General features: G+C 43.3%; 1 protein-coding gene across 1 annotated transcript in view; it reads left to right on the top strand.

Annotated features, from left to right (window-relative positions):
• Positions 1-10,133: 10,133 nt before the first annotated feature.
• LOC125434783 (RNA binding protein fox-1 homolog 2-like) overlaps positions 10,134-24,563 on the top strand; it is a 66,999-nt gene continuing 52,569 nt past the window's right edge. The window contains exon 1 of the mRNA XM_048500481.1: positions 10,134-10,652. Within this exon, the coding sequence (XP_048356438.1) occupies positions 10,470-10,652 (183 nt within the window). The 5' untranslated portion in view covers positions 10,134-10,469. The remainder of the gene's footprint in view (positions 10,653-24,563) is intronic.

The raw sequence follows: 24,563 nt of genomic DNA, 5'->3' as shown, positions 1-24,563 counted from the left end.
TGACTTTAAGGTCAGCAAAATGAGCACCCAGCTTGCTGAGTATAAAGTGTAGACAACTGGGCAGTGGTAAACCACCCTGTAAACCTTCCTAATGCGGCAACCCTTTAATACAGTTCCTCATGTTGTAGTGACTCCCAACCCTAACATTTATTCATTTTACAGATGGGGAACACTGATGCAGAGAGTCTTAGGCGACCCCTGTGAAAGGGTCGTTCGGCCCCCAAAGGGGTTGTGACCCACAGGTTGAGAACCGCTGCTGTAAACACAATCTGCCTTGTGATGTCACTCTGCCTATGTGATGACAAGTCAGTAGTGACCGCATACTTGCTCTGGAGACCACTTTTCCCTTTATGTCCTGCATATCCTGCTCTATTAGTGGTCTAAAGTTTTGCATGGCTGATAGTGACTATGCAGAAGTAGGAATACTTATATCTTTTGTGGAAGTGCAGCCCTGAGGAACAGTCTTTTTTCAAGTGTGGAAAAAACGGGTGTAGTTTTATATGGACATTTTCCTGGCCAGTTGTAGAATTTTCACTGTAACAGCTCACAGGGAATATCTATCTTGGCACTGGTGTTTGAGAGCTCTAAAGATTGTCATTGAAACACTACTTCTCAGTTGGAGCTTTACAGATATACACATTACTCTTATTCTGCGGACTAGCAGTAAAGCCCATTGTACAAACACACAACAGGCTCTAGAAAACTGTTGGTGGCTTAACAGCATCCTGCCTTTCATCTCTCCACACACACACCCAGCCCTGGCACCATGTCACCAGCTCCCTCTTCCTCCTGGATCCTGCACTGGTATGTAAGGATTAATGGTGGCCACCAGGGGAGTGACCTCTCCTGCCTTCCCCCCACCCCTCAGCCCCATGTCACCAGCTCCCTCCTTTTACTCTTCCTGGAGGCCTGTATTGCCACACAAAAATGAGTGATGCAGCTAAGGCTGCCAGCAGTTGCAACCTTCCCATTGGGAACAACCAACACCTGTGCCTGCTCCTCCTCAGGTATCTGCAGACACTATAGTGACTGTAATTATTCTGCAGTGGGGGAGAAGGGTGAGCATGTGAGAGAGTAACTGCCACATTTTGCTGTTTTGTTTGTCTTGCTTATTGCCCCTTTCGGTGTAAGCCCACCCCCAAGCCAAGTGTGTGTGGCAACTGGCTGGGAGCGAGTTGTTGCCACCATGGCCAGCTTTTTATATAATAGGATGGGTGAACTGTAGGTCACTACAGTTATGCAGAGACAAGTCAAAGTGTGCCACAAGGTACACAATTACCTGACAAGCGTACCTCTAGTATATGTATACTGCATTCAGACTTGTGCTGCCACCGAAGTACACAAATACTCTCAGAAATTGCTAAAGCCCCAAATCCTGTACAAAGCAGCACTGCTGGGGCTCCACAGCAGGTTCGTGCCTGAAGTAAGATATCAACTGTGGCCATTCGCCATTTCAGTGCCTAACCTAAGAGCCTATGACATCATGAATATTATTAGGTTCATTTTTAATAGCTATACTGCTCATAAATAAGCTTTGAACCACATGAAAAAGGAGTGTAGAAATAGCTTTAAATATTTGTTCACTAAACTACCAGCCACTCACTCCATATACGGAATACTGAGATGCTTGTTAGATGTTGCTGGAGACTGCTTTTTCTTTTTTGGTGCTAAAGAGCAATTCATCACAGAGGGAATGTGTCCAATCCCATAACGCCATATAGTAAAAAAAGATATGTGTTGAGTTCAGGGCGGATGCAAGTTGCCAGATTCATTCCCTACTTTCTGAAAAACCCTGAAATGGCTTTGAAAGAGTAGCATGTTCTGGTTCCTCAGTTGCTGCAGCAAAGGCTATCATCAAAGTATGTTTTTAGAGGCAGGTCTAGATGGTCTCACGAAAGCCCCTTTACCTGAGCTAGAAAGTTTCCAGCTTGAGTAGAAGAGCAAGGATAACCACCTTGTAGTACAAAATGAGAAGAAAAATCTTCTTAGCCTCTGTCCTCCTCCTCTGCAAAAAAACTATGAAAATTGCAGTTTGTCAATGAATTGCTAAAAATGGAAGCAAGATAACACTACTTTCAGTTGTAGACCAACACAATGAAAAGACATTCCTAGTTTTTGTACAAACTTACTGAGTAGCCACCATCTTCAGCTAGCTCTACCCCAATCTTCAGAAGACAGGGAAATTAATTTGGGGTGTCTTGTCTGTGACTAGGACAAGTAGATTTGGAGGAGATTGGATCAAGCCAGCTCTTCTGTTGGTGAAAAGGGAAGCAGGTGATTCCTTCTGACCAACTTAAACAGGCTATGCTAAGGACCACGGGACCCGCACAGACAAAAGCCGTGTACAGTGAGGGCTGTAGTAAAGAGCGGTACTAGATAAGATTATGAGAAAATTTAATGGTGATCACTGAAGCAGCGTTGGCCTCAGGTCCAAGGCTGTAGTGCTAGGTCCCTATTCTCAAATAAAGGAAGGGGATGGGAAATCTCTTGTTGCCTGAACTAGGTAATTTTAAAAAATACTGTGTAGATGTGCTCTCTGGTGCTAAAGACTTTGTCACATGGCCTTCAAAGACAGAGCGGGCCCACCTCACATATGTAAATTCAAAATCCAGTTGCCATGGATCAAAAGAACATGCCAACAAGTTGCAGCTGACTCAATAGTGACCCTCGTATGCAGGTGTGCAGCCAAGAGATGAACAGAGGTCGTTTGCCTTCTTCTGCACAGCAGTTCATGTCCTACTTGGTGGTCTCCCATCCAAAAACAAACTGTGGTCAACTTTGCTTACCTTTCAATCTCATTAGAGCTGGGCTATTCAGGTTGTTTGGGCTGGGTAAGCCACTCAATACGGTACCTGTAAGACAGTGGTTCTCAACTTGGGGGTCATGACCCCTTTGGGGGTCGAATGACCCTTTCACAGGGGTCGCCTGAGACTCTCTGCATCAGTGTTCTCCATCTGTAAAAAGGATAAATGTTTGAGTTGGGGGTCACCACAACATGAGGAACTGTATTAAAGGGTCCTGGCATTAGGAAGGTTGAGAACCACTGCTGTAAGAGAAAGACAGAATTGTGTGATACTCCCAACAATCATAATCCCTAGTAATGGTGGCTTAAGAAGAAGTTTGGATTTATACCCCACCTTTTCCTCCTGTAGGAGACTCAAGGTGGCTTACAAACTCCTTTTCCCTTCCTCTCCCCACAACAGACACCTTGTGAGGTAGATGGGGCTGAGAGAGTTCTAAGAGAACTGTGATTAACCCTAGGGCACCCAGCAGGAATGTAGGAGTATGGAAACACATCTGGTTCACCAGATAAGCCTCCACCACTCAGGTGGAGGAGTGGGGAATCAAACCCAGTTCTCCAGATTAGAATCCCTCTGCTCTTAACCACTACACCACATTGGCTGGATGAAGGACCACCCAGGGAGATGACTGTGACACAAGTGTAATCCATATACCCACAACTCCCCTCCCCATAATAGTTGTGCTTGGACAAAGAAAACAAAAAGCAATCTCCTGAAACCAAATGTGCTCTGCACATGGGTAGTAGTTAATATGTGGCCCATTGTCCTTGAAGTGTCATAAGTATTCCCTGTTAGGTAATGGGATTTAATAAAGAACACAGGAACAATTGTTTGACCTTGATATTTCAGTAGACAGAAATTGTATGTATGGTCCTTCTGGGAGAGTGCCATTCTACGTAGGACTGAAAGACATTTTAAAAGGAAATAAAAAAGCTTCCCTGTCTGGCGGTTCTTGGCAACAGCTCTGCAGTTTGGACATAATGTCTGGATACAAAAGTATGCGAGTGCCAATCAAATGTTACAGGGTAGTTAGAATTCAGAACATAACGCTGGATAACTTTATTTCCACGACCGTTGTTTAAACTAAAGAATCAACTTTCAGGTTTCATAGAACTGAACACTACTTAGGTTCTGTATGGCATCGCTTTTAGCAAAGTGGGGAATCAAACCTGGTTCCTCCAGATTAGAGTACACCTGCTCTCAACCACTATGCCACTGCTACTCCTAGGTAGGCAATAGGATCCAAGCAGAGCTTTCTACAACAAAGTAGGTCAAGGAAAGGACAGATTAATATGCAATTCTACTGTCATCTTTTGGTGGGAAAGAGTATACCTCCTGCCCAGTTTAATTATTTAGGATACTTCTGTCTTTAACAGCCTTGTCAGAGAGGCCCCAAATTATTAGAAATCCAGACCTTAGCTGTGAGGCATTTGTGAGCTTTTCATGGACAAGATTTTATCACTCCACCAGGACTTCCCGACCCATTTGGATGAAGTTGGTGAACCGGGGCTCTTGGCTGTCTTCAGGTCCTAAGTTGGATTAATTCAGCCTTCTCTCCCAGTATAATGTTGACAGAGTCCTGAAATTTGTATTGTCTACCACATGCCCCTTGGATTCATACCAATCTTGGCTGGTGAAAGTCAGTGTAGATGCACTGAAGACCATTATAGGAAACATTATCAGTCTGTCATTACATTCCAGGACCTTCTCTGGAGGGCTGAAAGAGGCTATAGTGAGACCACTCTTGTAAAATCTATACTTAGATCCAACATCCTTCCAACTACCACCCAATGTCCCACTTTTATTCCTGCTTAAGGTAGCTGATAGAGCGACTAAGGAACAGCTACAGCTCCACACTGGCCATGGGATGGAGATGGCCCTGGTTGCCTTCACAGATGACCACTGAAGGCAACTGGACCGAGGTGGGTCGGAGCTGTTGTTGCTTGGCTTGACAGCAGTGTTCAACTTGGTCAATCATGATCTTATCGATTCAGGAATTCTTGGGACAGCCTTACAGTGGCTGTGCTCCTTTCTCCAAGGTTGGGAGCAAAGGTAGCAATTATGGAATCCTGCAAGGGGCAATCTTCTTCCCAATATTATTTAATATTTATACGTGCGCCCTCTTGCCAAGCTGATCCAGAGCTTTGGGCTGGGATGTCATCAGTATGCTGAGGACACTGAGCTATATCAATTGATGGATGGTTGACTGGATACTCTTCTGAATATTCTGGCCAGATGTCTGAAGACCGATGAAATGGTTGAAAAGAAGCTGGCTGAAGTGAATTCCATCGAAGACGAAGGTCCTGAGGCTAGGATGGGGAGGCTTAGATGGGGGAGGTCAAGTTCTGACCCTTGAGAGTGTAGTTAATGCCTATGCTACCTGTCAATAATCCAAATATGATTCTTGATGCCTCCTTATCTGTGAAGGCTCAAGTCACAAATGTTGCCTGAATGGCTTTTACCATCTCTGCCAGGCAAGGCTACCAATCCCAACCTGACCTGGCCACAGTGATCCACGCAATGGTCACCTCTAGGCTGGACTATTGCAACTCGCTCTGTGGAGGGCTGTTCTTAGGCTTGCTCTGGAAACTCTCACTGGTACAAAATGAAACAGCACAGATTTTTATAGGGACCTCATTCCGCCAGCTGCATTGGTTTTGGATGGATAACTGAATCAGGTCCAAGGTTTTGGCACTAACCTTCAAAACCCTAAACGGTCTAGGGCATAGGTGTCAAACTTGCGGCCCTTCAGATGTTATGGACTACAGTTCCCATCATCCCCTGCCAGCATCATCCTGGCAGGGTATGATGGGAACTGTAGCCCATAACATCTGGAGGGCCGGAAGTTTGACACCTGTGGTGTAGGGCTATTGGACTGTCTCTCTCTCAGTACCAGAGCATCATGCTTAGCTAACAACAATTTGCTGGGGGTCCCTGGCCAGAAAGATATCTGGCTGGCCTTACCCAGGACCATGGTGGTTTCAGCCCTGGTGTCGTAGACTGGCACTCACCAATCATGATCAGAGGCAGTTCACATGGGATCCAGCAGTTGAATGGAACAGGATGAAGCACCAAATACAGAGGCGTATAGTAAAGCCAAGTCCAAAACCAAAAAGAAAGAAGGGGCTATTTCACTTTCCTCCTTCTCCCCACTGCAACTTTATGACCCCTGTTAATCACATTAGTCTTTACAGGTCCCATAACACCAACTTTCTGGAGGTTGGAAGGGACCTATGGAGCAAGGGGAGATTCACAGTGCTTCCGCTGACAGTATTCAGGAAAAAACTTGTGGCTTCAGTCATTTACTCTGAAGCAGTCCTACTGGCAACGGTTTCTGAGTGAAATTTTAAACACTGACATCTTCAAAATTACTCAATTCTGAGATTTTAACAAGTGAGCTGTCTAACATTTTATGGCAAGACAACCACTGATAATTAAAGATGTGGAACAGGCAGATCAAGCATAAAAATCACAGCTGACACATTTCCTGCCTTAGGGTGCATAGCAACCAAGGCTTGATAGCCCTATAAAGAACATAGACGAATGCTATGAAACCCAAATGCCACTGCCAAAATTATGTATTTCCATTTGTTACTCATGCATCTCATGTGGCAGTAAACTGACTTTGACCACACAGGAAATAGTGGCGTCATTATGGCAACTCATCAAACAAGTTATGGATTTTACCGTACACACCACAACACACTTTTTTTCTCATTCCCTAGAATGGCAAAATTCAGGAAAAGATCTTGTCTGGAGTTTTCAGGCCAAAGATAGATCTGTTTGTGTTTAAGCTTGTTGGATCAGAGACAGAAGCGCCACATCACTGGTTGTATGACTGCTTGCGTATCACATCACAAATACAGTGGTGCTGTATTTTTGCATTTTAAATATTCTATTTTTAACCGTTTTCTAGCAAAAGTGTTCATAGTATGCTTTCCTTCAAGCTCTTAGCAATTACAGGTCATTGTGTGTACTCACGCGACTTCTAAATTGAGTACTGCAAACATGCTTATAACAACAAAAATGGCACAGAATGCCTGTAAACAGGAATTACACAAATCAGCATTTCCTTGTGCAGTCAGGGCCTGTCCAGGTAATATGTTTAATGCAAATATTTTTAATGCTATTACTCAGTTGTTTCATGGGATCCAGACACCTATTCTAGGTGCTGTGCTTCTCCCGACAGTACTGTCACAGGCAGTTCCTGTCCATGGATCCAGCTTGGACTGGTCACAGGATCAAGTTGGTCCAATGGCAGTGGCCTCCAAAGGCTCAGCTCAGGATGACAGCATTGGCTGAAAAGACCCGTGTAAGCCAGGGCAAGGCTATGACAACCAAGCAACCTCAAAGACAAGCAAATTCCATCTTTTAATTTTTTTTATTTTATTTTGCATACTGCTTTTCTTCCCAATGGGGACATAAAGCGACTCACATAATTAATCAGGGTTGGCCAACCTATGGTGCTCCAGATGTTCATGGATTACAATTCCCATCAGCCCCTGCCAGCATGGCCAATTGGCAGGGGCTGATGGGAATCGTAGTCCATGAACATCTGGAGCACCATAGGTTGGTCACCCGTCATAAATAAATTCCTTTTCCACTTTATCCTCACAACAACCCCATGAGGCAGGTAAGGCTGAGAGTGCACAACTGACCCAGGATAACTAAGCAAGATTCCACAACAGAGAGGTGATTTGAATCTGGGTCTCAAAGATCCCAAAGTGACACATGAGCACATTGGGTCTCACCTCATCTGAAGATACAGGTGAGGAGAGATGAGCAGGATGCAGGCCAAGAGACTGAGTTCAGTTCCAGATTGTTAGGAGTGGCAAGGAAGAGAAACAGGCCCAGGGAGGTTTTGTTAGCCCAGGCGACAGGGCCTCTGAGAAACAAAACCCCTGCTCAGACAAAGAATAGTCTTGAAATGAGCAAGGGTCAATTGCTTACCTTGGGTCATGCAAGTGTGGCTGTATCCTGTTGGGTCAGCATTGGTCATCAAAACTCCAGCAGACTGCCAGAGGCAAGATCCTCAATTAGCTCCTCAATATCCCTGTCAGCATGAAAGCATTCAAATATGCAATTTTACATCTGTAGCATGAATTGCTGCAGTTCATAGCGTTTCTGCACATCTGAGTCAGGTTTTATCATTAGTTTGGATCAGGGGTCTACTGTCTACGAACAGGCAGTTTGTGAGCTACCAGTAGCTTGCCAGCTGCATGCTAAGCAATAAATTGTGAAAAGATCTGCTCTAGGCTTTTAAATAAGTGTTTGTTTTATAGGATCTTTTTCTATGCACTTCTTAGCTAGTAACCTCAATTTTGGTGCTCTTCCTATACTCCTTTCAGGATAAAGATGACAGGAGATTTGTGAATTCATCCACCATTTCCTGGACTGTCTCTGCTCTGGAATTCTCCCCTTGAGACCTAGTGCCTATCTAGTTCTGTCCCGAAGGACAGAACTATAGTCCATGTTCTATTTGTAGAACAATGCAGAAGCTGGTAACATGCCTGCATGTGGGGGTATAGCACAGGATATTTTTCATGACTCAGAAGTAGATATCATTAAAGAAAGGTTGGTGATGTCTGGTTTTGATGCTGTTGGCATCAGAACTATAATCTCCTTACAGTTCTGGCCTTACACAAGAACAGGAATTTTTTTTTTGTATGCTAGCCATCAGTTTATGAAAAAAAAAACAGAATAAAAATTCGACTGCTGCATTTTGAGCTACTACTCTTTGGCTGATTCCGCATGGGCCAAAAACAGTGGTGTGAAAACAGTATAAACCCTTTTATACCATTTTAAACCCTTTTAGACCATTTTCACACCATTTTCACACCGCTGTTTTTGGCCCATGCGGAATCAGCCTCAGTGGAGGGCATTTTCCTATTCTCTATACACAACTTTTTTCCTTCATCATGGGCCATCAGTTTTCAAGTAGGTCTTAAAAGCCAGTGTGGTGTAGTGGTTAAGAACAGGTGGACTCTAATCCGGAGAATTGGGTTTGATTTCCTACTCCTTCACATGAGTGACAGACTGTTAACTAGTGAAGCAGATTTGTTCCACACCCCTACAATCCTGCTGGGTGACCTTGGGCTAGCTACAGTTGTCTCCACTCTCTCAGCCCCACCTACCTCACAAGGTGTCTGTTGTGGGGAGAGGAAGGGGTGTATAAATCCAAGGCTCCTTACAGGAAATAAAGGGGTGTATAAATCCAAACCTCCTCCTTCTAAAAGTGAGCCTATCTCTATCGCAAATGTGGCTGTTTTTTTCTGCCCATCCCCTTGTGAATGAATGCAGAATTCTTGTATTGTTTACTGAGTTTCTCACAATGATCTAGAGAAATCCTGGCTTCTGGCCAAAACCAAAAGACCAGTTGGATGTACAGAAGACACAGCCGCCAACCCGCCGTGTGTCCACCATCTGGAAATGTCACAATGACAGATCTATTCACTTTCCTGATAAGGCCCTGCTCCGGATCTTCCATCCATCAAGGTCCCCTTCAGTATTGACAGACACGTTTCCTCCTCTCAATGGTTGATTTTGCATGGGCCACAAACAGCAGTGTGAAAACAGTATAAACCCTTCTACACCGTTTTAAACCGTTTTATACCATTTTCACACCGTTTTTACACTGCTGTTTTTGGCCCATGCGGAATCAGCCATTGAGAGGAGGAAACGTGTCTGTCAATACTGAAGGGGACCTTGATGGATGGAAGATCCCGAGCAGGGCCTTATCAGGAAAGTGAATAGATCTGTCCAGCACAATTCGCTGCACAATTGCGAGTTTTGCTGCGTGTTCGTCTTCTTTTGCACACCCTGTGAAGAAGTCGAAGCCCTCCAGGCTGTTTTCCCAGGCAGCTTCAACCGCGGCGGCGTGCACAGAGGGAATAAAGGAGGGAATGCCTGAAAGAATGTGCTGTCGGGCTTCAATGCAGCCAGGAGCTTGGGAGCAGGCACTTCTAGGGCGGGAAGCCTCAATCCCCCTCCGCTTATTTTAGAAACTCCGAGCACAGACCATCTTTTCCTTGCAATCACTAAGCGTGGCTGTATTATTGTACCGGCGACGAGCCCTCGAGGGCAGCGCGTCCGAGGCAGCCACGTTTAATACGAGAGGGGCCCCTCGCGGTTCCTAACGACGGTCGCTCGACCCTTTCAGAGGCACCGACTCCAAACAGGGAGGTTCGGGCAGTGGGCGGGGCCCTCCGCTTCCCCTCCCCGGAGAAAAATTGCTTCCCTCGGGCAATCCACTCCCACCCACGCCCAGGCGGCCTCTACGTCTCCCCCAGAGGCCCCTTGGCCCCGCCCCCTTTGTCGCCGTTCCCTCTCGCCAACCCCAGGCCCGTTCCGAAGATTGCCGAGGAGAGGGGTCGCGTCGTCCTCCACTCTTCTACGGCGTTTCCGGAGATTGCCGAGGCGCTTCGGCCTTTTCCCCCTGTCTCCGGCGGCTGCCTCTGCCTCCTCCTCGGTTCTTTTCGGCGGCCCGAGTCAGTACCGAAGCCTCCCCGCCGGGCTTGGGCCATTGGCCGTTCCCTTTGCCTCGTCGGGCGGACCGGGCTTCGGCTGGGCCTCGCGGGCTTCTCGCGACCGGTCGAGGCCGAATAGTGAGGCCAGGCGGGCGGCTGCGGCTCCCCCAGCGGAAGCGGGGCGGCCGGGGGTCCGGCTCGGATGGCGGAGGGCATCCAGCAACAGCAGCAGCAGCAGCTCTTGCCCGGCGGCGGACTCGCCCCTCGAGGGGTCAAGCGGGAGCCCGAGCTGGAGCCGCCCATGCCCGGAGGCGACGGGGCCGAGAGCGGCCAGAGCAAGAGGCTGCGCACCGAGGCGGAGGCGGACGGAGGCGGCGGCATGCAGGTAGCGGCGGGGCCCCGGGGCACCCTCGGGCCTGCTTGCAGGGCGTCCGGGCTGGATGGGAGGATGCTGCCGGCCGGGCCAGGTCCTCTCTGGGCTTCGCATGCACGGCTCTGGCAGGCAGATGCATCATTGGCGGATCTCGGAGCAGAAACAGACAGAAGAGGATTCCGCACAGCATATTTATAACGCATTGCAATAGTTATACACGATCAGAGTTCATTTATAACGATTGCAACGCGTTACAAATATACTGTGCGGAATCCACCAGAGAGAGGCCGTCTGTTTCTGTTGACATTTTGCATACCGCCTTTCCGCCAGGAGCACAAGGCGACATGCATCAACCCGTCCTTCTCCCGTTTTATACTTCGCTCCATTTAAGTTCAGAGGCAGTGTAACCAAGACTGCACGCACTGCTTCAGGCGTTGCAAAAATCCCTGCGTAGAAAAGCAGTTTGGGGGGAAACGGGGAATGAAGTGACAAATGACTGAACTTTTTTTTTGGCCATTGCCTCTGCACGTGCTGGGAAGCCATCCTTGGACTTAAAAGAGGAGAGTTGGCAAAGGTTTTAGAAAGGGGTGAAAGATGATAAGGGACAGCATCCACGTGAGAGCTTGCTGTACCCGCTTGTAAGCAGAGGAAGTGTCTTTTTAAATAGTGGATTTTAAAAATTGTTGGTTCCTCAAGAAAGTTTGTGAGATCCTTTACAGTGAAATGTTTGCCCGTGAAGTTGTTTCAGTCTTATTTGCTCCTGTGTCTGAATGAGACAGTGTTAGATTTGTTTTATATATGGGGGCAATCAAAGTGACTCATGCTGTTCTTGGTGGGGGAGGCTCGCTCATAAAAATGATAGACTGGATCTGTTCACACTTGTGACTCTCCTAGATCAGCTAGTGTGTTTCTTACCCAAGATGTAAATACAGCTGTTAAAGGGCTACTGATATTTAATCCTCACCTATCCACATTTATTCATTCATTTTTACAAAATGTATACCTTGCCTTTCTGCCCACATAAGGCCTACATGGCATATATGCTGAAAAGGTGGCAACTTGAAGGGAAACAAGAATGGACAGAAATAAGACAAGTGTGAACTATGTCCTTAATGCACTGAATACTATCACATACAAATCTTATAGAATAGGATCTCCTGTGATGACAGTACACTCTTGTCTAAGAACAAATCCTCATGTACTTCTGGAAGATCATGTCATTTGGCCCATAGAAACAACTGTGGAACTGTTTGGTATTGGGACAGTGCTGTGAGCAAGAGGATGTAGCTTTCTTACTGGTACTGTTTCCTGGATCAAGAATACACTTCCAGGTAAAATGTTTGTTAAAAAGCTAGGCATGGTTTGGGTATCTGTCTTTTCCCCCCGGGGCTTAATGTAGCTAGGGAGGCAGCTTGATTAAGGAAATGACATAGGAATCCCCTTTTGCAGCTCCAGAGCCTTGATGGAGTCCCTCCTTCATCCAGCTGCCATTTAGGCCTAAATGACTTATCTGGAGTTTCAGTCACAGAACTGAACTTTTGCATGTCAGTTAGCCTAAAAAAATCACTTTTGCAAGCATTGATTCTGCAACTGAAAGGAAAAGAGCCATTACCTTGAACTTCTGGAAGTCTCCTGAAAGATGTTGGCCTGAAATGTAAAAATCTGTCATGAAATTTTGGTATCAGTTGTAAGTAATTTGTGATGCTCTTAGGAAAGGGAGATTCATTATGGTCTGCTGAGTTGTGGTTCTGCAGGACATAGTCCTTTATAATGAAGACCATCTCTTAGAGGGCAAATGTTTATTTCAGAGTCTAGTAAATCAGTTTAGTGCATGAAAGTGTAAAGTTTTCCCTTTCTTAGCTGTGGTTGGGGAAACAGTTTGGTGTGTTTACAGCATTCTTTTTGTCATTGCAAGCAGTGGTTGCTCCCATGTATGAGGCTGTAAATTGCAATTATTGGCATTTTTTAAGCCCAGGTAGAAGAAGAAATAATGATCTGAAGTTGGTTTCAGGTAGCCGGCTCAAGGTTGACTCAACCTTCCATCCTTCTGAGGTCAGTAAAATGGTTCCCAGCTTGCTGGAGGTAAAGTGTAGGCAACTGGGGAAGAAAATGGCAAACCATTCCATTAACATAGTCTACTTAGTAAACATTGTGATGTGACATCACCCTATGAGTCAGTAATTACTCAGTACTTGCACAGGGGTCTATTTTCATCTTTTTAATCTACCTGAAGCACCAAGCCTCTTATCAAATGTTTCTTTCCAGGGCAATGGGATTCCGACTGTCTCACCTTGAGCTGATTTTTTCTTGGGATGTTTTTATTCACCACAATGATTTGAAAAGCTGGTGGGATGCTTACTCATATAAATCTAGGTGAGGGTAAACACCAGGCTACTGTCCTTCCTAAGGAGCAGATTCTCTTATTAGAAATAATTTCAACTGACTATTTCAAGTGACGAGGTTTCAGCATTTCTCAGCCAGTGAAAAAGTACAACTGTTTTTCATAATGATTGTCCAGATGCTATCAGTAACATTAAAGTACTTCTTTAATGAAGCATTCCCTTTCTAGGAACAAAACCTGGAAATGACCCGCTCAGTGATTTTTGCCCAGCTCCTTTACCTGTGGTAATTGTTCCTGGTACAACCCTCTGGAAAAAAACTTCTTGGTATGGACATGCTCCATCAAAGATGCAAGGCAAACCAAGTTTGGGATTTTTAGTATACAAGGAATTTGGCTGTTGAAAAAAATAAGGAATGTATGAAATATGTAAAGGGTATTGCATTCTTTAGCTTTCCTGCCCTTGCAGATAGTACATGAAACAGATCACTTGTAGTCTAACTCCCAAACTGGATTTTGGGGATAATGACTGGTGACAAGCCCAAACTCAGTTTGTTTGTTAAAGATCTCACTACAGATATGATGTGAGTTCAAATGGATCTAGTATGTGTGAGTATAATAAACTAGGGAATACTTCATCCAGATGCAAGCTTTTCACTGGTAGCATCTTTTCCCCTCTCAAACTGCTAGATGTCCTCTTCTCGTGTTGTATTCTAGACTACGTCACAGAGTGGCAACCTGCCAGAACAGATTTGAAGTGGAAGACGTCAGTGCAGTTTTTCAGTTACTAGTTTATATATTTCAAACTGATAACTGTTCTTGCTTATTTTTGCAGTTGTGTTTCTTGATGACGCCAATACAGAGCTGTAGCGAGTAGAGGGGATTCTTGAGAATTATTCTGGAGTTGCTGATGCAGCAGGATAGAAAGAGTGTTGTCTCTTACTGTCACCCTTTGTTTCTAGAAGCATTTGTACAACATTTGTTCCAACGAATTGAATTTTCTTCTCTGGTTGTATGGAATACTGAATCTATTTGAATTCTCATGTGTTAGATGGTAACTGTTTTTAATATCTGTAATTGCTGCTCATGCCTCCTTGTGTTCTTTAAAGTTATGAGCAAGGGGAAAAAAACAAACTACACTAAAACTATATTTACTAACTGAAATATATTGTGTTGCTGAGCTTTGCCAGGGCAAATAAGTGGGTGGCCTCAAAGCTTGCTACTGTTTCTGACACTGAATGTGCTCCTGCTTTTTGAAAACAGTGTGATTTATTCATCTCAGTTTGCTGTTTTCTGCTGAAACTTCTGAGTGCCTGTATAGCTTTTGTTGGTGGTTCAAATTGGCAAGACACAGGCTTGCTGAGACAAAGTAACACAGCAGCTCTCTGGAATTTGGTACTTTTTGTGTGCTATTGTCTGCTCATGTGCAGTTATTAATAGTTTTTTAACATAATTTGTTTTTGAGATTTGTTTATAATAGAGGTCTTTTGAATCTGCATTGGACACTTCAGTGAGAGGGCTTAATGTTAAAGTTTGCTTGGTGGATCATGAAGTGTTATGTCACAGACATTTAAGGCATAAATAAGCTTGCGCATATAGTAGAGTGGGAAAAATTATCATTACTGACGGAGTTCACAGAGAATTTGCAAATTCATTGATGAATGCCTTATATTGTATACATTATTTTTACTTTGTATGGAATATTCTATGGTTCATGTGTAATGACAAACCATGATTTTTTAAGGTGTGAGTGAGCCTCACAGACACTGAAACTCTGGCTTTCTCTCCCCCTCCCCCTCCTTTCTCCTCTCATATGAAACTCAACAAGTGATCATTTTTGCTTTTGCAGCAAACTAGGACTGGACCACAAATTACAGGCTAACAAGTTTTTATTTTTGTGTACAATTTTGAGGACTAGGTGTTAGATATGCTTATTTTATTACATTTATCTTGTCTTTCCTTCAGAGCAGCATGAATTATTTTTCCTTCCTTATTCCTCCTCTAGTTCCACTAAAGGTGCTAATCTACAATACTCCTGTTTGTTTTTGCTCCTTCTGTCTGTCTATAGGACGCCCTTTCCCTTGTGGCCTCAGGGGGTCTTCTAATGTTAAACAATAACACAGCTACTCATCTGAAATTTGTAAACTGACACATTCACTTCCTTCTGAATAAAGATTCCAAAATCATGATTTAATCTAGAACTGGGAACTTGGTTTATAAGGAGGAAAACAAATAGTACTATGTAGTTCAAGGGGGAAAGCAATCTGTAGTTTGTGTTTGCCACAAAAATGATTAAGGATGTGATCTTAAGGACTTTCATGGAAGTAAGCCCCACTGAATCAAATGGGACTGACTTCTGAGTAGAGTTGCATAGGAGTCCTCTTACTTGAAAGCTACATGCAAGGAGAAATATTAGAGCATTTTTACATATATTGCAGAGGTAATCATGTGTATGTTAAGGAAAGCTAGACTGAGGCAAAGGGCTTGTTTCATAACTTTGTACTAATCTATATTTTATGCAGAGTTTTCTGATGTTTGCTGCCTTGGGTAATATATATAGGAACATGTTTACGAGAATGCAGATAGGTTCATGTAAACACCACCCTCAAGAATTTCAGATTTAAAAGAAAAGCACTATTCAACAACCACAGGAAAATGTTCTGAATTTTTTAAATGTAGTACCAAAAATAGAAAACATTAGGTTGCATGTAGCCAAGAAGAAGAAGAAGAAGAAGAGTTTGGATTTGTATCCCCCCTTTTTCTCCTGCAGGAGACTCAAAGGGGCTTACAATCTCCTTGCCCTTCCCCCCTCACAACAAACACCCTGTGAGGTAGGTGGGGCTGAGAGAGCTCCGAGAAGCTGTGACTAGCCCAAGGTCACCCAGCTGGCGTGTGTGGGAGTGCACAGGCTAATCTGAATTCCCCAGATAAGCCTCCACAACTCAAGCGGCAGAGCTGGGAATCAAACCCGGTTCCTCCAGATCAGAGTGCACCTGCTCTTAGCCACTACTCTTAGCCACTACGCCACTGCTGCTCCAGAAAAAGAAAAGGAAGCTGGAAGAGAAGAGGACTGAAGCTGACCCATAGAGGCAGTTCTGGAGCCAGAAGCTCAAGAGAAGCACTTCAAGGGTGAGCTACAGTCTGAACCTGGCAGTCCTAAGCACACTTACCTAGGAGCAAGAACCCTTGATCATAACAGGGCCTACTTCTGAGTAGATGTTCCTAGGATTATGGCTTTAGTCAGTTATAATATGATGGTGTAGCTGTTATCAGAGAATCTGTTCACTGAAGGTGGTATATCATTGATGGTATGAGGTATAGTTCAGTTCCTTACTTAGTCCTTAGGTAGAATAGAGGTGACAAATCCTTCCTTATCACTCCCCTCTTGGATGCACACCTTAACAGGATCAGTGAAGCAGAGAACAACACTGTAAGGAGGCCAAACTCCCAGCAGAGTCTCTCAAAGCACAGTGGTCACACCGAGACACCAAATTAAGATGCATCGGTCCCCTTTGGAAATCAGCAACCATGTCAGCTGAAGAGAATAGACAGTTCCGATGGTGATGGATGAATCATGGAATGGTAGCTACTAGCGGCAGTGGTAGTGAAAAGTGATCCTGGCAGAGGATCTTTTGTAGACTACATCAGAGCCACTGCAGCTAACCCTGGTTAGCCCTGCACAGAAGCCGGCAATGGTAAACCCTATGGTGAGATATGATATGACATGCTGTTATTATTATTATTATTATTATTTATTCAATTTCTATACCACCCGATCCCCAAAGGGCTCTGGGCGGTGAACAACATAATATATAAACAATAAAAAGGAGCAAATCCAGTAAAATACAAACATAGGCTCCGTCAATAAAACATCTTAAAATACATAAAAACAGCGGCTAACAATTAGCAAATTAAACAAGAGGCGTCCAGGCTCAATTTAAAAACCCACCCCAAGAAGGGGGGGACGGCAGGCCCCTCAATATGAGGAGCTCTGTTGTACCAGTGCCAAAGCAGGAGCAGTGGGGGGGGGCACCATATCAGCGGCTGGACACTCCAAAGGCCCGGTGGAACAACACAGTCTTACAGGCCCTGCGGAACTCACCAAGGTCCCGCAGGGCCCGGACAGTTGGTGGGAGGGTGTTCCACCAGGCCAGGGCCAGCGCTGTGAAAGTCCTGGCCTGTGTGGAGGCCAGCCGCATCATTGAGGGGCCGGGGACCACCAGCAAATTGGCCTCTGCTGAACGCAGAGGCCGAGTAGGGACATATGGGGTGATGCGGTCCCGAAGGTACGAGAGTCCCAGACCGCGTAATGTCTTGAAGGTCAGAATCCACACCTTGAAGATGATTCGGAATTCAAACGGGAGCCAATGCAGCTGGCGCAACACTTATATTCTACCTATGGTAGGGAACTGAACTATATCTCATGCCATTTATGGCACACCATCCTTGGTAATCAGATAATCTGATAATAACTATACCATCTGAGTCATTACTAAACATAGGCTTAGAAATGTTGTCATATCTACCTACTATAATGCATGGAAAAGTATATTGATGAGCAAAGAGGCTCATGTGGTAGAAGAGTGGTGTTACATCCATATGCATTCCATCCTGATTTATGCCAACTCCGGTAGTAACACAGGCAAAATACTGTGTGGTATGAACATAGGCGAGTCGATCAGTACTTGCTGGCAGACACACTTCTGGTAACTTGAAATATGGAACTCCTGCCACTGCAAATCAAAGTGTCTTTGTTCTCTAGATATTGCATTAGCTTCCTGACCCTATGTCTATATTCACTGTAAAGGTTACAGGGCTTGCTGTTTTTGCAGTGATTTCTAATACACTGTTGTCACATGTTAGATTGTCATTGATGTGTGGAGGCAACTTGTAAAATTACAGTAACTCAATCGCTGATATTCATTTTGCCATAAAATGTGACTTGTAGATACGAATTACTGTACACTCAGGGCATAGAGGAGGTTGGAAAGCAGTCATTTATTATCAGAACCCCGATTGAGGATGTGTGTGCAGCGTATGCCTGTACACTTCTTATTTGACATTCGTTATTCATTATCCCTACCAGCAGCAGCTTTATGCAGTTTGGGTTTCATTATCTAATCCATCTCTGATCAGCCTGGATAAATCCTGTTTGGCCAGTCCTGATCTTGTTAGTGGGGTGGCATAAAGCTGCTTGAGCTGGGATTGGGACAAATCCGATCATGGCCGCGATGTGAATCTGGGGCTTGCTTCTCTTAGCCGGGGAGGAGAAGGCAAAGCAGAGGCTGGAACATGATGTCTGACCTCAATGATTCCCCTACCCCCTGCTGTGTTAAGTGGCAGATGTGATGCATTAATACTGAGAAGGATTGGGTGTTTTCATTAAGGACCCATTCATACATTTAGTAATCCTCCTGCTTCATTTCTCCTATTGTGAAGCAGCGCTATTGTGGTGCTCTGTCCATGGATAGGTTAGTTTTGCATTGTCATGCTGCATGTTCTGTACACACACATACTGGGGTTTCATTCCTCATTTATATACCATATAATACACCATAGAGTATTTTGGTTTGAATGCACAAACTGCTGTGCTCAGAGCAGCATTCCTGCGTACCAGTCAAAGACAAGGAAAAGGTAGCAGTATTTTATTTGAAAACACGATTGGATTTCTGTAGTGTCACCAGAACCCATGCTTTCTTTGTCTGTTGCATTCAGGGCAGTCAGTGCGATGAATAACACAGAGATGTATGTCCATATTATATTGAGAAATCAGCTTTTCCTAAGGAGCTGAGAGCTCTTCAGAGTTTTGGTTTGTTTATTTAAAACATTTTATTCTGCCTTTCCATCTATTCATGGTCCACCAGAAAGTGAACATAACAAAAAATTGGAACAAAATACAGTTATATTTTAAAATTCAGTTAGAAACGTGTATACGACATTAGAAGAAGACCAAAAACTGTTATTGGGGGTTGCCAGATGGAACAAAAAGATCTTCACCTGCTGGCAAAAGACACCAATAGAGCATGAAAAGACAAATCTCACTGGGGTGGAAGTTTCAAAATGTTGAAGCCACAATGGAGAAGGCCCTTTCTCAGATTTTCTTATTCACCTAGCCTCAGTTGGCAGGCAACCCTAATAGAACCTCCAAGGATGACTGGAGTTAACAGGCAGGTAGATGTGGGAGTTTGTGGTACTTAAGGTATGTCGGTCCCAGGCCATATAGGGTTTTAAAGGTCAATACCAGCACCTTGAATTGAGCCTGGGAGCAAATTGGAATCTGGTGTCGGTGGATCAAGACTGGAATGATATGGTCCCTGTGATTTGTTCCATGGAGTACTTTGGCTGCAGCATTTTGTACCAACTGTAGTTCTGGGCAGTCTTCAAGAGTCACCCCAAGTACAGCACATTGTAGTAATCTAGATGTTACTACTGCATGCCCTATAGTGGCAAGATCTTTTCTGCTAAGGAAGGGGCACAGCTGGGCTTCATTTATTTCATTGGTATCCTACTTTTTCTCACCGCTGGTACATCAGAGCAGCTTACATTGTTCTCCATTTTATCTTCATGGTTCTCCTGTGAGGTAGGTTAGACTGAGTCCGTAACTGGTCCAAGATCACCAAGCAAGCTTCCGTGGCAGAGTGGGGATTCAAACCTGGGTCTCTCAGATCTTAGGCTCATTCCGCACATGCAGAATAATGCACTTTCAAACTGCTTTCAGTGCTCTTTGAAGCTGTGCAGAATAGCAAAATCCACTTGCAAACAGTTGTGAAAGTGGTTTGAAAATGCATTATTTTGCCTGTGCGGAAGGGGCCTTAGACCAGCAGGTTTCCACTACATTCTTTGCTCTTTGTGGGTGTGTCTGAAGTTATAGTTTATGCCTGCTACCAACAGGATTTACTGTATCTTTGACTTCATTGCTAATTTATTACTACAGCTTGCTGCTGTACTGTCCTACCTGTCACAAGGATCCATTCTATGCTAGCACGTTTCAACTTCATTTTGAAGTGCTTTTTTTCTGTTCTCTCTTCCTGAAAAGTTTCCAAAGGCTTCCCAAAGAATTGCTTCAATGAGGAAAAGGCTCAGTGTATTCATTAACAAATGAGTGGGGAGTTTTTGGGGTATGTCCACAGTTGCAAAACTAAACACAGCTGCTTGTTGAAAGGTGAAGGTTGTGGATGGGTTCAGGGAAGAGCTTTGAGCTGGCCATGTCCAGTGCTATGAGTGGTGTCAGATTTCACACCATAATGAAGAATGCTGTAACCGGTTGTACCAGTTTTTTGCCAGTTGTATCTGGTTTTTTTGTGAGCATACATAGTTCCTATATATGTTTGTGTGAGTGCATGTATGCTCAAGTACCCCTGAGCGACTGGATAAATCCACAGAATTGTATTTCCTGGAATCAACTACTTCCCTTCACAGTAGTAATAGAATTCCAAAGTACCTGGAGTTTTTGGCAAGGACTACAGGAGGGGGGATCAAGAATAGAAGCAAGAGAGGGGTTACACGGCCCTTGGAATAGTATCCACGAGGGCAGATTGCTGTTGAAGATTACGCACACTACCCACTGCCTATATTTCTGATGTTTGAAACAGGTAGCACTTAAACATTTTCAGCTTTATTTCTGCAATGTCAAAGTCCAGAAGACTATATATATTTTAAATTAACTCTCAGAATCAGAATGGCATGGTCAAAATGGCAAATTCACTGAGTTGTTTGCATCCTCCATATAAACTGGATGAACATCTAGGAAAGCAGTATCAGACCCTTTAAAAAGGAATAAAAGCACAGGTCTGGATGAAAGCTGTGTTTACAGAGCGTGTGCAGCTTAGCATTTCTTGCTTCAGTTGTTTGTTCAACTGGTCATCTTGCTGAGAGAATCAGAAGAGCATATTTTGAAATTATCCCATGGGTATAACCGTGATAGCTACATGTACTGTTTATGAGGTGAAAAAAGCATTTTATGGCAAAAACCCACAAAAACATGCATAATAATCTTTCCTGACTGAATGTTATTGCACTGTGCTTATTTCTCTAGAATAATTTGATATGCCTGTCATCACTAAAACCTGAGATGCTTTTGAAAGCTTTTCCCATGTGTGAAAGACTTACAGAAGCACACTTTGATTATAATTGGTGGAGAAGAAGAGAACTGTTTTTCCATTTATCTGAGCTTTTAGAAAAACGGAAAATTCACCTCAGTCCCTGAAATATGTATGTTACTTTTTGCTGTAAGCTAAATTGTTAAAAAGTGTCCTTTTTTGGCCATCAGTTCATGCCTGTCTTAGGGCAATCCCTGGTGGGGTTTTCAGTGCCAGAGATGTTGAGAAGTGGTTTGCCAATGCCTGCGTCCAACTTGCAACCCTGATATTCCTTGGTGGTCTGAGATAGTTTTTCTTTGTTATAGTAAAAACGATTTTAACATGTTCTTTTTTATGATGTTCTGGAATAATATATCAAAATCAAATGATCCTCTAAAAATAAACAAACGTGCCTTTACTGATTTAAATTTGCTCTTACCATTACTCTAAATAAACTAAAGATTCAGTTGATTAATTTGCAGTTTAAAATGTACAGTTCCTTTACACACTAAATTGTAAGTTAATTTTGATCCAGTCAATAATTAGTTTAAGGCAAAAATATGGCCTGTTTAAGTCTCTAAAGACTTTAATAAAATGCAATAATATATCTCCTCATTTTAGCATTCCAATCTACATTTCTCTGTCTCTTTTTGTTTCAGTGCTCATTTTAAGATTCTGTTTCAGAAACATCTGTCATTCACACTTCCATTTGCAGTACTAGTACAATACTAGTAGTACTACTATTATCATGAATAATCTGTGGATTTGACAGTTTTAGCTTTCTGCATTCACTATTTCCCAACATCTGTGGCTGAAGTTATGCTCAGACTTTTATCTCAACCTTTCACCCTCACCATTCATAAAACAATCCCTGGCAAATTTGCATAACACTGACAGTGGTAGTATGAGAAATGCTGGTAAATGATTAGCAATCTTAAAAAGGGAACTCTCTTGTTGATTCAGCCATTGGACGGATTTATGCTGTTTTGTCTAATCTAAATTGTTAAAAGGGGTGTCTGAACATTTGACACAATTGAGCCCTAATAGAAATCCATGTCTTGGTTTTTAAACTGTGGTTAGCTTGTGGAATGAGGGCTTGGCTATCATCATCATTCAAATACTGGCTTGCCTCAGAAATGGCACCTTCATTCTCTTTCCCCTACAAATACCTGGTTGGCATCCTGATTTGGGATGAGGGCAGTTCTAGACAACAGGCCAGGACATCTTCACTTGTACCTTGTGTGGAACTGTAGTTGATTCAAAATGTTTATGTACATGGACTCAACACAGATGTGGCTAATGAACCTGCTTCAAGGTATAGTTTCAGATAGTTGTTTGACAATGATTAGGCTAACCATAGTTTACTTAAAATCCAAGTTTTTGTGTGATGACTGAGCCAACACTTTGGACAGACATTTACAAATTGGGGGAGTGTATATTTTGAGAAAGTCTGGCAGTCTTTTAATCTCCCTCCTTCAAATACTAGTTAGTTACACCTTGTGTTGTACGCATAACAGTCTCCTTTGAGTGATTGCCTCTAAGGGATCAGAAAAGCATCCAGCAATGAAGTGAGTGGGCCAATTAGAGGCAACTAGTTCCAGTTCGATGGAGCATTTTGTTGAGCTGCATTTTATAGTTCCATTGAAGTCACTCTGAAGTGTAGTTGTCATGAAACAGTTCTTCAACTCAAGGATTAGAGCCACTTGGTTGAATTCTTGGGTTTAACTTACTCCCCCAATCCCTTTTCATCCTGTTTTTCCCCCTTTAAAAAGTAAATAAAATCATTTCTAGATTCAAGACAAATACTCTGTTACTCTTGAAGCCGTACCAAATTTGTAGCTTTAAAAGTGTTCTGGGTTCAAATTGTATTATCTCATTGTGAGCCCATTAGTAGGCTTCGAATGCAAGTTTGCTAATGGTTCTGATCTTCCCTTATTTATCTGTATCCAGGTATTTATTCTCTGCCTTTATCTTAGAAAGATAGTTCTACCTATTTAATAATTCAATTAAATATTGACCTGTAGCATTTTTGTGGGATGTCACTTGATAGTGGTCCAATATTTTGCAGTGTTTGCTCCTTCTCATTGGGAAATTTTCCTAAATATTTAGGGACAAATTCCACTTGAGTGTGTGGTTTGAATTAAGCAGATGATCAGCATCTGGTTGGCTATACCTAGTGGATTGGATTGTACCAAAATGGCGATAGTATATCGAGTGATATTTGTGTGGTCTAACCATATGTCCAAGCATAGCTCTAGTGATGCTGGAATGCACTTCATACACTTTAAAATTCTCAGTGCAAAAAGTTTTAGGCTTTGATGTAGATATTGATATAACTTGATAGCCCAAAGGGGAGAGGTGGTGTAAAGATCTAAATAAGTAAATAAATAGAAACTTGTTTTCATATCTAGGATGATCAGGAACTACATGTCTGGGTATTTTTCTGGGTGTTGCGGGCAGAATAATAGTGGTTCCATTTTGATTGTTTGCAAATATTCAAATTCTTTGTGTTTTCTCCCTACTTAGGGAAGGGATATTGCAAGAAATAATTGGGAGACTTCTTCTGTGGATGGCGATTAAAATAATACCACCCATCCCCATTATGACTGTCTAAGTTTCTCAAGGCCCTCGCCTGTAGTATATTTAGTGATGTACTATAAAAAGCAAAGGGAAATGGCTGGGGCCATTTCCCTCCTTCAGTGTATGATCAAATTCCTTTCTGAATGCTAACAGAAGAGAACTAAATAAACAACCTTACGTAATGTTTCTCTGTAATATCAACATATTCTTTCTCCCTAGAGGCTTTTGAGGTCCTGAGATCTGGACCCAGCTCAGATTCCTCCTTAAAGCCAGAGATGCAGACACTTTTCTGCCATCTGCTTATTTTAGAAGGCTTTTGCCAATAAATAAAGTAATTACTACCATCAGGAGGTATGCCCAGAAGTGCAGCCCCACCAAGGTCTCATTTAGACTTAATTTAGTACCATGTGGGATGGTAGGAGACTGTAGCTGGAATAGTAGGCATATCATTTGGTGTCTGTGGTTGTTATTTTCTCTCCCAGAGGGCAGGGGGCTTTCCTACTGTTAGTGATGCCTACTTCTGAGAAAAAAATGGAAACATGGAAAGTATTTTAGCTTGTAGCTCCAAGGCTTTACTTTTTCATTTTTTTCCTTCTAAGTTTGTTGTTGGTTCAGCCAGACTTTTGAAATGAGGACCAGAATATAGGAACACATTTATGAACTTGGAATTTCTTGAAATATGAGGGAGAGCCATGTCATTAAGCAGAAAAGAAAACCGTTAGTGCATATTTTTCTCCTTCAGATCAGTATGTATGGATTCTTTTTGTGCCTGCTGTCTTTCTGTTCTAAACTTTTAGATGCGATTTGAGAATTGTAAGGATCCAAGAGTCGATCTCAATGACCATTATTAGTTCTGGGCTGGAGTATTGGACTTTTGAAATCAAGTGTCTTATAGTTCTTCCAAAACTTTGGGTTTAGATTTAACCA

The sequence above is a fragment of the Sphaerodactylus townsendi genome, linkage group LG06, assembly GCF_021028975.2.
Source record: "Sphaerodactylus townsendi isolate TG3544 linkage group LG06, MPM_Stown_v2.3, whole genome shotgun sequence".
In the NCBI taxonomy this organism is placed as follows: domain Eukaryota; kingdom Metazoa; phylum Chordata; class Lepidosauria; order Squamata; family Sphaerodactylidae; genus Sphaerodactylus; species Sphaerodactylus townsendi.
This window is presented reverse-complemented; position numbering and strand designations above follow the sequence as displayed.